This window comes from Sipha flava, unplaced genomic scaffold (assembly GCF_003268045.1).
Source record: "Sipha flava isolate LNK unplaced genomic scaffold, YSA_version1 482_pilon_pilon, whole genome shotgun sequence".
In the NCBI taxonomy this organism is placed as follows: Eukaryota; Metazoa; Arthropoda; class Insecta; order Hemiptera; family Aphididae; genus Sipha; species Sipha flava.
The window spans coordinates 37,501-53,049 of NW_020273279.1; the positions used below are offsets into that span (position 1 = coordinate 37,501).

A 15,549-nucleotide genomic window follows, 5' to 3' on the forward strand; every position below is an offset into this window, starting at 1 on the left:
GTGAAATAATACTACAAAAATATAAATATTCCACGAAAAAGTCATTGCAACAATGCGACGACAGCGATGACGACGACGACGACGACGCGTGTGATCTTAGGACCGTATTCAATACGGTTTAATGTATGATTTATCGTGTTTTTTAGTTCTCAAACCGATCACGGAGACTCGAGCGTATATTATGCAAAACGCATTCGGATTTATAAGTGACTATTCATACGCATACATGTACGCACGCACGACGCACACGAGTGCATCACAATGGCCGCACGCCGATGTTTATTCGTAGCCAATGGAACACACACGTCCCTCTTCGCGAACCCTTCGTCCTGATAGATGATGCCTTAATTTTTTTTTTTTTTTTTAATGTAAGACTGATGCTTTCAAAGTTGCTCTGTAACGCACGAGCACAGCAAAGTTTGCAATCATTTCAGTACAATCTCAATGATGCGCATTGAGTTAAGAGTTAAAGTACATCCAGGGCCGGCCCAAGCAAAAATAATGCACTAGGTAAAATCAAATTTTGCCGCCTCTAAAAAAAAAAATTGAGCACTTATTTTAACTTAGCCCCTCTTCCTATTTTTTATGTGACATGTATACATGACAACATTTTTATATAAACATTTTTTAATTTTTATGTATAAAATTTTATGTAAAAAGACCTCAAAATGATTTTTATAATTATTACTCAAAACCCATCACTATCGCGACTATCGGAAATCGTGGAAGAGATCATATGGTTATTTACCTATATGTTTGGAATAATTGAAAATGCCCAGCGTAGGCCGTAGTTTAAAGTAATATAATAACTTTAGACCAGGGACGGCCAAACTTTTTTTGGTCACGATCTACTAAAAATATACTTCACCTTTGAGGATCGACTTTTATAGAAAATGTTTTTATTATTGAATAAGTCCATATAAACATACAATAAGTATTATTAACTAATTACTAATTACTAAAAATAATATAATAATAAATAATAATTTCTAAAATCTAATTAGATAAGTTTAATTAACATATTATTTTGTTGATCTGGCCATTGATGAAGTGTGACATTGCATGTCGTTGACCAATTGGTCGAAATCTGGCGAATAGTTGCTAACTGCTAATCGAAGACACTGCTCCACAGTGGCGGCTCGTGATATGTATATAAGTGCACGTGCACTACCCACCCAAACTCAAAAAAAATTGAAACCATAATAATACAACTAAATACCTGTAGTGTTGTTAAGATTATTTTTCAAAATATAAAAATATAAATTCAGAATATTATGAAACTAATATAGTATTTAGATGGGGTTTCCGAATGCCAAACGGGCAGGTGGTTGTACGCGACGGAACGGTATCAGTGTGTGTGTTATAATGGTACAGTAGTGCACACTAGTGTGCACATTTGTACAATGTAAAAATTAAAACAAGTCGAAACACGCAACGCGCGTTTTAATGGAATTTATGTGCACATTCGTTTCTGTGCACATAACCAATTAAATTGTTTTCGGTGAATTATTTTCTATGTCGCGCCGCCGTTACGCATTGGCATCGGCATTAAGATTTATTTTTACTCACATTTGTTTATTATACTCCGATTATCAGCTGATAATGTTAGTCATTATCTTAAATTCAAAGCAACAATCGTTTTTCTGTTTATTATCGACCACCGACGTTAACGTATATTATTATTCGTGTAACTAACAAACAGCAATTAATTTATATATATAAATATATAGATAATTATGTTATTTGTACTTATACCTATGATAAAATTAATATTTTTTATTTTCCCACCTACATATCTTAAAAATTATTTGTACACCACCTTATGTGAACCTCACGAGCCGCCACTGCTGCTCCAAATGGTCATCAGAGTGCGTAGATCGAAATTCTGTTTTTATCATTTTCATGTGAGAAAATGATGTTTCGCACGAATATGTAGATCCAAAATAAGTATGTAACTGCAAAGCTACATTCCTCAAACCCGGATATTTTTCTTCACTCAGTAAATTCCAAAAATTTGTTTCATAAACTCGAGCTTTGAGGAATATATCTGATTTAATTTTTATAATTTCAGATTCAAATTTTGTAGAATCCATATCAAACAAATTGCTTATTTGTGTAGAAATATTTTCAATACTGTTTGTTTCGGAGAAAGGAAAGGACATAAATGTAATAATCGGCTCTAATTTTTGAATATCTTTAAATCGTCTTTCAAATTCATTGTACACTTTTTCAACCTCAGAGCAATATATTTCCACTGCCACTGTACATTTTTGCTTTTCAAAAATATCTTTTAAGTTTGGAAAATTATTCAAATTAGATTCATTTAATTGTGACTTGAGTAATATCAATTTTGATTTAAACCCATTTATAGAACTCAATAACTCAATTATTGTCCCATCTTTTCCTTGAAGTTCAACATTTAAAGTGTTTAAATGAGCCGTTATATCTGTTAAAAAAGCTAAGTTCTGAAGCCATGTATTGTTTGTTAAACAATTATAATTATCGCCTCTGGATTTTAAAAACTCAATTATTTCATGAAGTAAACATTGAAACCTTTCTAGAAATTTACCACGGCTCAACCATCTAACATTCGTATGCAGTAATAAATCACAATGCTGAGAATCGTTTTCTTCTAATTGTAATTTAAAAAGTCGCCTTTGCAAGCTTCGTGAACGTATAGAATTGGCTATTTTAAAAGCAATGTCCATTATACTACTTGTATTTAATATTTTTTCCACACAATGCTTGTTGATGTATCACACAATGGAACGTCATAAAATTTGGAAAATTATTATCATTCTTACACAAAGCAATAAAACCATTATTTTTACCTATCATAGCTGGAGCCCCATCAGTCGTAATACAAACTAATTTATACAAAGGTAAATTTGATTTATTGACAAAATTAATAAAAGCTTGATAAATATCCACACCTCGTGTCGTACTTTTCATAGGGATTATAGTTAATAATTCTTCTTTTGAATTAAAATTTGAAAAACCTAGTCGTATAAATATACATAGTTGAGCGGTATCTGTTATGTCTGTTAATTCATCGAATTGAAGTGAAAAATAAACACATTCTTTGATGTCTTATTTTAATATTTCAACTAAATTTTGTCTTATAGATTCTACTCTTCTAGTCACAGTTTTACGAGATAACTATAAATCGTTTATTTTTAAAGTTTTCAAATAAAGCATCTGTGTCTTCTAAAAAAGCTTGTTTTACTATTTCACCGATTTGAAATGATTTTTTATTCTTAGCTAAAACATGACTAATTCGAAATGAAGCAATTAATGCTGCTTTGGATTTTAAAACTGGTTTAGTAAAAATCAATTGTTGTTTATCAATTTCAAGTTTTAATTTTTCCAATTGCTTTTTACGTACTTCAGTTTTAGGAGGGAAATCTATATCAAATTTCGAATGCGTAGTTCTAAAATGTCTTTCTAGATTACCTTTTTTTGTAGTGGATATTGTTATTTGACATATCAAACATATACACTTGTCTTTCAACATTGTAAAAAAAAAAATCCATTTCCCATTCTTGATGAAAATGATAAGTTTTTTGTTTTTTATGTGCACTCATAATTATAAATTTTAAACACAACAGACACCAACAGAACACAGAACAACAGAACACAGTGAAATGAACATTCGTGATCGATAAACATTTGACACACGAAACCAGATTAAAATTAAACAGATAAAACTTATCGACAATTCGATAACAATTCGTGCGCGTGTCCCTAAAAATAAATTCTAACATGATCGACTTTGAAATTGTCCGCGATCGACCGTTTGGCCACCTGCTTTAGACAATATTATTTTATTATGTAGGTAAGCGGTTTTCATGTACGAATTAATTTAAATACTTTTTTTATAAAACATCGATAGAACTAAAAAAAAAAATGTACGAATCAATTTTTAAAATGCCACCCCTACTAATGTGCCGCTCTAGGCAAGTGCCTAGCTCACCTATACCTTGAGCCGGCCCTGGGTTCACGTGGATTGTAGAAAAATAAACAAGGGATTATTTTTAGGCTATGGGAAGATGAAAAATCAATAAAGTAACAGTTCAGTTTGAAAAAATCTGGACCACGGCAGTCGACAAACGTACACTGAAATGTGAGAATGTACGATTTTCAGAAAACGCCCTTGGTAAAGCCCATAACATTTGTCATAAAACGCCACGCGAACTAGGAAAAACGAGTAAAAACAAAGTAAGTAATTCATGTAATTCATGCATGTCAAAAGTTAAAAGTCCGATGTGTGCAGTCAGTGAATATAAGCATAATATTATACTTGTTCGGAAATAAATATAGAACACTATGTATAATCGTTTGGCGTGCGGGGAAATGATAAAAGCCCAACGAAAAATAATTACATGCCACATTACGGTGCTGACATTTCTGCCACGGGACTTCGGAGTTTTGGTCAGGGGAAAATTAAATTAATATGGCAGGATCGAGTTTTGTCTCGGTGGTGTACGGTCATCTTGTGTAGGTATAATGTACGCCGTTACCTTTTCGTCGTGGCCATGTTAAAGTTTCGAGTAAAGAAAAAAAATCTGTGCTTGTTGTGCGAGTTTGATGATTAGTGCGTAAATAATATCGGACCACTACAGGACGCGCTTCGAGCTTTCACGACCTACAAGAGAAGGGTTTTCGATGAGGTTTACTTGTAATCAGCGTGGATTATTGAGATTCTGGGTCAAACACGAACCTACACCGAAATTAGCGGGTTCTCCGGCGAGGGCGTTGTTCATAACCGCACACTTTCAAAAACAGGTCGTCGTTCAAATCCGCACACTTTTATATCTTAATCGCACATATTTCCGCCAAATTAAACTGTTTAATACCGCACACATTGATATATATATATCAATAACGTATACATTTATCTAAAATAACATGAGTGCTCCCGCGAGACCGGGTGGGGTCACTCGCTCGCTGCGCTCGCTCGGACAGTCAAAAACGAAAATACCCCCCGATTTGCTATGCAACACCACCCCAAATAGGTCACAGGATAAACCGTACATGCAAAGTATGCAGGGAGAAAGAACTGTTAATTAAATGTGTTCGGTTTTGAACTATCAACCATTCAAATTTTCCTTTTTAACAATAGAATAAATGTCTGCGGTATTGAACGATGTAAAATGTGCGGTTATGAACGGTGTGTGGTTTTGATGACCACCGACCGGGGATGTTATAATAACTGCGAGAACGGCAAAAAGTGATCAAGTCCAAGTGATCAATAACAATCACATGAAAATCGTCCGAGTTTTTGGAAAATTACTTCTTATTGTTCGTCTGGAGTACAAGAGTAGTGTATCTTATACAAATTTCAAGTTCAGGCGTTTTATCGTTTTTGATACGAAGCGATCACCGAGTGAGTGAATGATGTTTGAATTGTTATTGAGTATATGTACACAACGATGTTGCATATAGTACGCGATAAAAACACATATATGCAATGGATTTTATAGGAATTTTCACTGCACGACAAACAATTTTTTTCTAAAAATAGTCAATGTGCAATATATTTTAATGGTAATATTTTACGTTCAGTACGCATAATTATTAAAAATAAATCTTAATGTCAGTAGAAAAAGTAAACATCCATAATATGACAGTATGTTTTATTGCTTGTATACAAATGTATCGACCGTGCATTACCTAATTATATTATATTTTACATAATTTAAAAAAAAAATTCTTCTTTTGACAACTCAATATGTTTCGTCTAATCTTTCAAAATACTATAGACTAGGTCAGGGGTCACCAATTAATATTTCCGGCGGGCCACATTAAGAATTCGGAAAATTCTCGCGGGCCATAAAAATTCAAAAGTACATAATATTTATTATAATATGCCGGTTGGTCAAAAATACTTTATTTCTAAAAAAAAAATATATACACTTATTAATTATTATGTAACTAAAACTAATGAAAATATAATTAAATTAAATAAATATATGAAACAATTATTAATTAATATTTTTAATGAGAAAAATGGCAGATCTTGCTTTCAACTAGCTGCTTTAAGTCGGGGTTATGGTTTGTGGTAGCTATCTTCATCATCATTTCAAGGTGTTCGTTGGTGAGTCGGGATCGAAATTTGTTTTTGATATAATTCATTTTTAAAAAAGCAGACTCACAGACGTATGTGGAGCCAAACATTGTACACATTTTCACTGTCAATAATTTCAACGTCGGGTATTTCTTTTCAGATACATATTTCAACCAAAATTCATCATATGTAGAATCAATTTCAGTTTTTGAATACTTTTCATTATACAAATTTTTTAGGACATCATCTGATTGAAATTCAATTATTTCCATTTGAAGATGTGCTCTGTTGCATTTGAAAACGTTTTCTGCTTCGTTAATCCATTCACCATCAGGCTGCAAAGTAAAACTACTGTTCAATAATTGTACAACGTTTTTAATTTTTCTGAAATCAGCATAGCGTCTTTCGAATTCAGTTTTTAAACTTTCCAAAAACTTCGTAAAATTTGTGATATCAATCTCGTGATTTTCATCAACAACTTTTTTCAAGTTAGGAAAATTTTTAGATTTTCAATTTTTGTTTTACGAAGGCCAGTACCCAATGGGAATTTTTCGGCAAATGACTTGTGTGTCTCATAATGACGTTTGATATTAAATACTTTCATAACAGCCACTGTTTGATTACAAATCAAACAAACAGGTAAGGCACCTACTCTATCTGGTAAAATAAAACAATATAAGTCCATCCATTCAGGACAAAACTGTCTATTTTCATTTTCTATTTTTCTTCTTTTTCTATCCATAGTCAAGTTAAAACAAAGAATAATATATTATTTAATTACGAAAATTAATAAATAAAACGGAACGGACGAACAAAAATTACGTCGCAGCGGACACCACCGTCTCACCGATAACTGACGGACTGACGTGTTGTACGTATATTAATATATGTGACTTAACGAGTTGTCGACTTGTCGTAATAAAATTTCAAATAAATAATAAAACAGATAAGATATTTTTCACAGCTAGTATAATATTTGTTGCATCCGAAAAAACCTAATAATGCAGTAATAATGTACAAAGATAAGAAATTACCTGCAACATTTCGACTGCAACAGTCTCGCTTGATAATAAATACGTATTAAATTATTGGATTTTCTCTCAGTCTGCGGGCCGGTTAAAATGCATTCGCGGGCCGGATGCGGCCCGCGGGCCGCCATTTGGTGACCCCTGGACTAGGTGAATAAATATTTTCGTTAGACGACATTCGTGTAGCCTAGTTAACTAGTTAAAAAAAATGCACTGCGTTCGTGTATTTTAATTACTAAGGAAATGCTGTAGAATACTACGCAGCAATGTCAAGACGTTGTACAGGTGTGACAGGGATATTAATAATAATATTAAAAATAATAATCGTTATAATAATAATATTGTCTTTAGATTATCCGCGCGCGGCCAACATTACCTACACATTTTTAAGAGTATAACGTGATAAACGGTTCCGACATGTTTTTTTTATATTTACATTTTGAGCTGAGCGCTCACTATAACACTATACGCCATATTGTATACACGCACAGTCTATTTATCATAAAAGTTAAATTTTTATTTATTTTTTTCACACCAACAACACTGAAATCGATTCGGGACGTGACGCTCGTGCCTGGCCAACGGCCACCAATATTGCACTTGTGCTAGAACTGTTATACGGTAAAATATAATCACAATACTGTATATACAACAACTACTACTACTACTACTACTACTACTACTACTTATAATAATAATAATAATAATAATATTAATATTATTATTATTATCGTCGTCGTCATGCAAGTAGGCGAGAGGAGGTCTTAGGTGCTTAGTATGATAATCAGACGTCATCGGCTGTAAATAAATACAGGACGACGTCCGTCGTTATATATTATTATTATCGTTATTATGTGTACGTACTGCGAGTGTTATTATAATATTATGGACGTGCGTATAACAACGAATCCTCTTTGTATCTCGTCCGTCGTCTCGGAGGTGTAAAACCGTAAAGGTTATTACTATTATTATTATATACCGATGTTGTTGAATTATTATTACCCAATAGTTGCTATTTCGAATCACCCGTCACCTCGGAGTTTCGTGATTTATGCTCGAAAACTACTATTTCGTTTCTTTTCTTCTCGTATTATTATTATTATTATCATTTTAGAACGGTCTCTCTCTTTCTCTCTCTCATTCCGTCTTCGTTGCGTGCCATATCATCGTTTATACACGCATACCGGTACTAATATTGTTCGCGGGGATTTTGAAACATCGAACGCCCGACCGAACTCGCCGAGGGGCATGAACACTGTATAAATAATCGGTTTTCACCCAAGTGTGGAGTACAAAATTTGTTTTAGCCATCAGCCACGAAACGTCGTCGTCGGAAGGAGTCGATCACGTCGTCCATCTCATGTGACGACGTCGTCGGCTGCCATATACTATATACCATATATTATTTACTATATAACACTGTACACTGTGTAGTATAATATCTCACCTCGCGTACCTGTACCATAACGTACAATATTGCAGTCGCGGTGTTAATATTATAATAAAAGGTACGATTTTTTTTTTTTTTTTTTACTTTTCGATATCGCCTCAAACCAAACAAGCGTAACGCGTGATTTGTGTATGATTTACGCTGCACGAAAATGCGAGATCTCGCTGTATACCTGCGCGATATACTCGTGTCTCACCCGTCGTATGATTGTCTCGGACATTTCAGGTTTCTAAGCTTCCAATACCTTGTACCACCGTTTTTATGTTCGATCGTTCGCGGATTACCAATATTGGTACCAAATCTTATACATTTAAATGGAGCGTAATTTGATTATTTACACCCATCTATTTATCTTCCATCCGTACATAGACCATTTTATCGCAAAAACCATCAATATCTAAATTCATAAATCATATAATGATGTACAATTATATAATTCAAGTTTCTATACTTAGTCAACTTAACTTAATATTTATGCAATCGAATCTTTTTTTTATTTATATTTTTAGGCATTTAAGCCTTTGCTCCAATATGTGCATATGCATTCGGTGTCACTAGTCATATCAGTACGCAATTGCGATTCCAGATAAGATATTTAACAATATTCATGTATTAAAATACGATTGTTTAATATAAATTTATACCGGCTAATATTAAAAAACACTTATCAAATTATGAATACTTTGTTTAAAAATTGAGATATTTAATTTATTTAGGTTCCCACATACATCTATATTTATCAAGTTACCAATTTTTTTTTTAAATCTTACATTGGATAATAGTTTTTTGCTTAAAATACGTTAAGAAACTTGTAATTCGGCACGTTGGCGGAGTGGGATTTTTTAACTTGTTTTATTTCTGTTTTTTTTTTTGTTGCACATCTCACGAATTCGCAAATTTATTGGACGCAAGCACGACACAATAGTGTGACATTTGCTGCAAAATGATTGCGCCCGTTTTAGAATTGTAATTTTTTTGATACGTATATATCGTGTTAAATCGATCATAGATGAATAAAAAAAATATGTGTTATTAGTAAAAATACAAGTTGAATGACTTCGTAGATTAGTTTGGTTATATTTGAAATTATTTCCATGACAAAAATATTTCCTTATACTGATTTTAAGAGTAATTTAAATAATTTAAAATAAATAATTTTTCCAATAATTTTTTTCATGTTTTATTTTATCAATCCATGTAAAGTATGTAAATTATATAAATATAAATATTAATATAAATTATCATATCATGTATGTATTACATACATTTATATATAATCTTTATTGATTTACCGGAACACTAGATCCTGCACCGTGCTATATAACTGTGCGATAGAAGAATCCGTAGAATTTTTCAGGAAATCTCATCATAAAACATCAGGCGAATATTTTCAAACTGTTTTAAAGATATCCATGGTCACGATATGTATACCGTGCAAATTAACGATGATGTTTGATGATTGTTTATTACAAAAAATAAATGAGGGGAAGAAAACCGTAACAAATCAATAGAAATCGACAATTAAATTACTATCGTGTACGTAATAGCGTCAAATAATGGATTGCTTTTGACGTGGTGTACCTAACATTTAAAACATCGTAGTGGTAAAGTAATTCGTGTAACCGGGTCGTTCGGAATTTTTTCTATACGGTATTATTATTATAAGCGAGCTGTACTATGTCCGACGTCCCCCGGCAAATTATAACTTAGTAGATATTAAACTTAGCCCTCAAGTATATTACGAAAATAATTAAGATACCTGTACCACAGAAGTTAATAACGTTAGTCAAATTTATTGCACTATATCCGTCCGCTATTTATGTAATACGTTTTCGGAATATAGCGCCCGTGGACTGCTGCGACGGAAGCCCAGTTAGTGAACTAAAAACCAATCGCAACTAAAACTACGTTTTTGATTTATAACTCCGGTTTGTGCAATTGAAAACTCATAACTATTATGCCCACATCTCTAAGAAAAATATTTATCTAGCATAAAGTATAATAACCGTAAGGTTTTTATGTTTTTTTCTATTAGCCATTAATCTTGAAGACAAACCGTTTTTATTTTCAATACTGTTATAAATAGCCCATCGAATCATTCCAACTCTCTTAACTTTAGTGTGCGGCTGGTCGAAACTTATAATATCGATTTTGTTCTAAGTTTTGAATTGTTCAAATCAAGCTTTAAATTGTACGCCATTAGTGTTCAATGGTTCTGTGGCAGATTTGTTTTTTACAGCAATTTAACGACGTGCTATATTAGCCTTTGCGCGTTGGACGTTCCTCGTACTAATGATAATAAAAACACTAACGTTCACAAGTATATTGTTGTATGTGATTAATTAAAAACAAATAAAGTCATCGAAATAGGGAAAAATATTCTCTTCCCGCGTACGGTTAAATTTGAAAAAAATGTTGTATTTACTTTCAATATAGGTGCTCGTACCACTCTTATTGATAAACTATAGGTATCCGGATCATTTGAGGTTAATGTGCTCACTCTCTACTCGCAGAATACATGTAATATTTTTTCGAATAGCTTACGGATTTACCGGCAACAAATCATCCGCAATCATATTCACGTCGATCGACCAATTTAGATTTTAATCTACAATGTAAAGCGCCCGCCCGTCCGTTTGCCCCCGGGTACTCGAAAACATGTACGTGGAAGAACAAAAAAAAAAAACCTAATAATAATCATAATTTTTAATACACAGGGTTAAAATGAAGATAACATGTTTTTACACGTGTAACGATATTAAACGGTTCGGTAATAAATAAACACATCGCCGTGGTAATATGTTGTTGTTATTATTAATTATTATGCACGGAATTACAGTTGTATTGTAAAAGTTACACCCAAAATGTGTTCAAGTTACATATCATACATATCATACATACATATAAATATATTATCGACCCGAAACCGATGATAAAAAAGCGACGTAAATCGACGTAAAATGACAGGACGACATCCCGTCCCGTCCGTATAAACAAGTACACGTGTTTCCGTGCTCGTTCATAATACACGTAAATCATTATTTACACTTGTTCCGTCGGCCGGTAAACATTTTACCACGATATTACGTAATGTGTACACAGGTCGTGTAGATCGATGCGTTTTTGATGATAAGCGATGATAACGCGCGTCCATCGACAGCGGTCGCCGAGTGCATCGCGCATACATTATGTAAATGGTAAATCCGGTGCACTTTGCGCGTGTTGCCTGCACGTGCGGTCGACGGACGGATGTTCGGGAGAACACTAAAAGCCAATTATTCGGCGCGACGCGCGCAATGTTGCTTCACGTTACGCGCGTTCGGGTCCGAATTATTTCGAATGACTTTAGGATTTTTTATGTAAATATTTCCGGCCGAACGGATAACCGCTCTACGGGCAGCTCTGCGCGCACGTGCACGCACGCGTTTATCCGGTTAATATTAAACGGAGAAAAAAAAGCCAATTAGGACGTTGTAAACGCATTCGAGTGGACGGATATTGCAACGCACCGGCCGCACCGGGAGTGAGTTATGGCAGAACAATTGCCGATGAACAACGTTTTCGACCGAACATTCGTTTTCACATTACGCTTCGGAATCGGGCACAGCGCGGCACACGATCTTGTACGAACGCGAGACGTTATAAATGCGTAATGCGTGAAAACACAATTTTAACGCTTCTTAAAAATGCTTAAGAGTTCATCGAGGACGCTGCGTCGATTGTCATGACATTATTTGTAACTGTCGGCCGTGTGTCCGGTCGGGAAAATCAGATTATTTTAATTGCATTTTTAAAAGTCATTCCAACGACAAGTTTATGAAAACATTTCACATTTCTTTCTACTTTTCCGTGTAGGTTAATTATTTGTTATAATTATTAATTAGTAGTATTAGGCAAGGCTGGGCAAGTTAATAATATTTTTTAACTCAGTTAATTGTATATATAATATACTATACATCAACAATATAATTCCGTACGTTGCAGCACCCTTCGCGGTTGATAATGTCCTCGATAAATGTTCAGCGTTTAATTTCCAGACTCCGCCGGCCGCTGACGCACACCCGATAAAACTCCAGGCCATTAGTAACTAAACTAACCATTATGTAGGTGTGTGTACGTCTAACACTATCGTGGCCGACCCCGAACGGTCGGGTGGAAGGATGAATGAGAAGAAGAAAGTATACCTAACACTAACTACTACGATGTTATACACACTGTACGCGAATGCCTACGCTCGTGCGACAGCGGCGCTTATATTCGCTCACACCCATACGCGGTGTCGATAAGAGCCGCGGAGTACTGCGAGGGACGCACATCCAAAGCTTTCAATTTATTTCCAAGATTGTAAAATGGTAGTTGCGCCGATATGATTCCAATTTGAACGGTGAGCTTTGAACGAATCCACCGTTCGATTTGAATATTTTCCGTTCAATATTGAAAACAAGTTTTATAATATTAACTGGGTTAATTAATTGTATCTAACCATTCCCGAAATGAACATGCGTTTAGACACAATATACATCTCGTTGTATCTGTCGATCCATTACTTACCAGTATATATTGTTAATAATTGTAATTATAAAAATATTAATTTCACATTTTTACACTCGTACCGGGCATAGTATTAAAAATAATAATATAAGTAATGAATATAAGTTTATACTGATCAAAATAACTATACTTTTGTACCAAAATTTAATTAATTTATTTATAAACGACGGCGGCGGCGTTTAAGGGTTGATAATGGGTGGCATGCGGGGGTGGATGACACAATGCGCGTGACGTTACCGGCGGCTGCCGATTAGGTCCTAGTCACTAGGATATAAACAAACACAACCCTGAATGACGTGTACGGGTACGTCGAACGAAGATTTATCATTGAGCCGCTGCCGTAACGGTTGACAGGGGCGACTGCCACCACTACTGTGCAGAACATGTCCCGAAAGTGAACAAGCGGCTACCATCTACCGGTGAACGTGGCGTGTCCCGTGTATCGGGTGTACCTCGTGCGCACGGACACTTTCTGGCACTCGGTTGGTTGATTTTTTCGTCTACTTTTCCGCCGACGTTTCAGTCGGTTAGATTAGTTGGATTAATTGCACTAACAAAACTGATTAATTGCACCAAAATCGTTTGGTGAACGCTGCTGAAAAAAAGAGAACAGCGGTTTTTACTCTCACGATATTCGAAAATAGCTGTCTCCGCACTTGTCGTTGAAATGTAACGATATCAAAAAACTTACGATGTATCATTATTTTCCAAATAGAACGATACATATTTTTAATTGATGTTTCCGCGAGACGATGGTTTCCAGTTCCCTACGACCGATGCACCACACTCGATCTCGGAAGTTCAATTATAGTATATACATCAATACTAGTCGATTAATAACATTTAGTGAATAAAAGTTAGTCGAATAGAAATTAGTCGAATAACAACTAATTATACCATGAAAGGTAACTAAATTCATACTATTGGTAGGAATTAGTCCCTACTGCCCGTTAGGTGCAGATTTTTTAAACTATAATAATATAATATATTATATATTATAATCCCGGCGGAAAAATATAAAAATTGAAATAAAAACGTATCACAGTGGTGCAATTATTGCTTAGCAAGTCTAGTACCGGAGTCTTTCGGAACATGCAAGCGAAATGTCCCGAAGATGAAAATCAAGGGGGGGGGGTGAATAATATGAAAAATACCGACTACAATTTTTTTACTCAATGTATATTAACTAATAAAACTATATGTAGTTGTGTTTTTTTACTTTTTAACATGTATATATGTGTCAGTGTCACACGTTCTTAAAATTGAAAATTTAATTATATATATATATATATATATATACTCGTATATAATAATATTTTATATTGTATGAGTAGTTCTATACATTTTATTCTTGTATACACTGTATTACGTGATATGTAATATTTGTTTTCCGTAAGTAAAATTAGGTCCTTCTAGGCTATAATGAAACAAGTCCGACCGCCGACTGGTGTTTTCGTATAGCCATAAATGTAGCCTATGAATTTCAAACGAATAAATTATTTAAAATAAAATTTAAATACGAGTGTACCCGTTTTTCAATTACACGGGTATAAATACGTTTAAGATACGGATACGCGGGGTCCGTGTACACGTGTCCGTTAATACACGGTCAAAACCGCGAGCTCTAATTTCGATACTTAAAAGTATTGAAATCAAATCAATAATATTAATTGAATTCAACTATCAAAGCTTATTCGGTATAATATTCGTGGTGTAGTTTGCGACGATACAAATACCTCGCTAAAAATTGTAGGCCATTGGATTTTGGAAGTCCATATTTATGGACCATCGCACGTTGCTGATATTCGTTTGCCGATATCCGTGCATATGATCTATATCCATGGATTCCACGATAAAATCCATGTCCGTGTCTATGTCTATTAGATCGTCAACAACCTCTAATCCATATGCATTGAATCGTCGACCTCCATTTCGTCGACTTCCATATAGTCGTCTTCAACATAGTCGACTTCAATATGGTCGACTTCCATGAAGTCGCAACTTCAATGGGCCTTTCTTCCATAGACATTTTCGCAAAATTTATGCTCATGGAGCAACCGTGACAAATCACGTTGTACAAATCGGCACCCATGGCGTACATTTTATGCTTATATGATACTCGAGTTGTATAATTCAATTATAAATTTAACGAAAATTTGGAGTTACAACTTGACCGAGATAATTATTAAAAGTTATAAAATAAATGTGACGATTTTCCGATTTTCAAACACTTTAACGCTAAAATCCGTAGTTAATGGTTACCACATATTGCAACGCCTACCTACCATATTATATAAATAAATAAAAAACGAAATTAATAATATAAATAATATTAATAATTTCTCGGTAGCCAACGTATTTATCATTTCTTAGTGGATATTTGACGCGGTCCCGCTGTGGTGCGGGTACAATAAGTACACCACTATCGCGGAGCCGCGCCCGCTCTCTACCCA

At 34.3% G+C, this 15,549-nt stretch overlaps 3 protein-coding genes across 3 annotated transcripts; all 3 read right to left on the reverse strand.

Annotated features, from left to right (window-relative positions):
* Nucleotides 1-1,022: 1,022 nt before the first annotated feature.
* On the reverse strand, nt 1,023-2,718 carry LOC112689925 (general transcription factor II-I repeat domain-containing protein 2B-like). The gene is made up of 2 exons (XM_025563805.1): nt 1,836-2,718; nt 1,023-1,121 (listed from the first exon to the last, which is right to left on the reverse strand). Exons 1-2 carry the CDS (start codon nt 2,706-2,708, stop codon nt 1,023-1,025), a joined length of 972 nt encoding a protein of 323 aa, XP_025419590.1. The 5' UTR covers nt 2,709-2,718.
* Nucleotides 2,719-3,148: 430 nt separating this feature from the next.
* LOC112689918 lies at nt 3,149-3,514 on the reverse strand. The gene has a single exon (XM_025563799.1). The coding sequence runs from the start codon at nt 3,512-3,514 to the stop codon at nt 3,149-3,151; it is 366 nt and encodes a 121-aa protein (XP_025419584.1).
* Nucleotides 3,515-5,997: 2,483 nt separating this feature from the next.
* On the reverse strand, nt 5,998-6,809 carry LOC112689919 (general transcription factor II-I repeat domain-containing protein 2A-like). Its single transcript, XM_025563800.1, has 2 exons — nt 6,605-6,809; nt 5,998-6,545 (listed from the first exon to the last, which is right to left on the reverse strand). Exons 1-2 carry the CDS (start codon nt 6,807-6,809, stop codon nt 5,998-6,000), a joined length of 753 nt encoding a protein of 250 aa, XP_025419585.1.
* Nucleotides 6,810-15,549: the final 8,740 nt, after the last annotated feature.

Coding starts and splice junctions, on each gene's coding strand:
- LOC112689925 (XM_025563805.1), bottom strand. CDS start 2,708: ATGGACATTGCTTTTAAAATAGCCAATTCTATACGTTCACGAAGCTTG. Junction 1,122..1,835: donor TGGAGCAGCAGTGGCGGCTC/GTGAGGTTCACA, acceptor ACTGTGGAGCAG/TGTCTTCGATTAGCAGTTAG.
- LOC112689918 (XM_025563799.1), bottom strand. CDS start 3,514: ATGTTGAAAGACAAGTGTATATGTTTGATATGTCAAATAACAATATCC.
- LOC112689919 (XM_025563800.1), bottom strand. CDS start 6,809: ATGGATAGAAAAAGAAGAAAAATAGAAAATGAAAATAGACAGTTTTGT. Junction 6,546..6,604: donor TGCCGAAAAATTCCCATTGG/GTACTGGCCTTC, acceptor ACTTGAAAAAAG/TTGTTGATGAAAATCACGAG.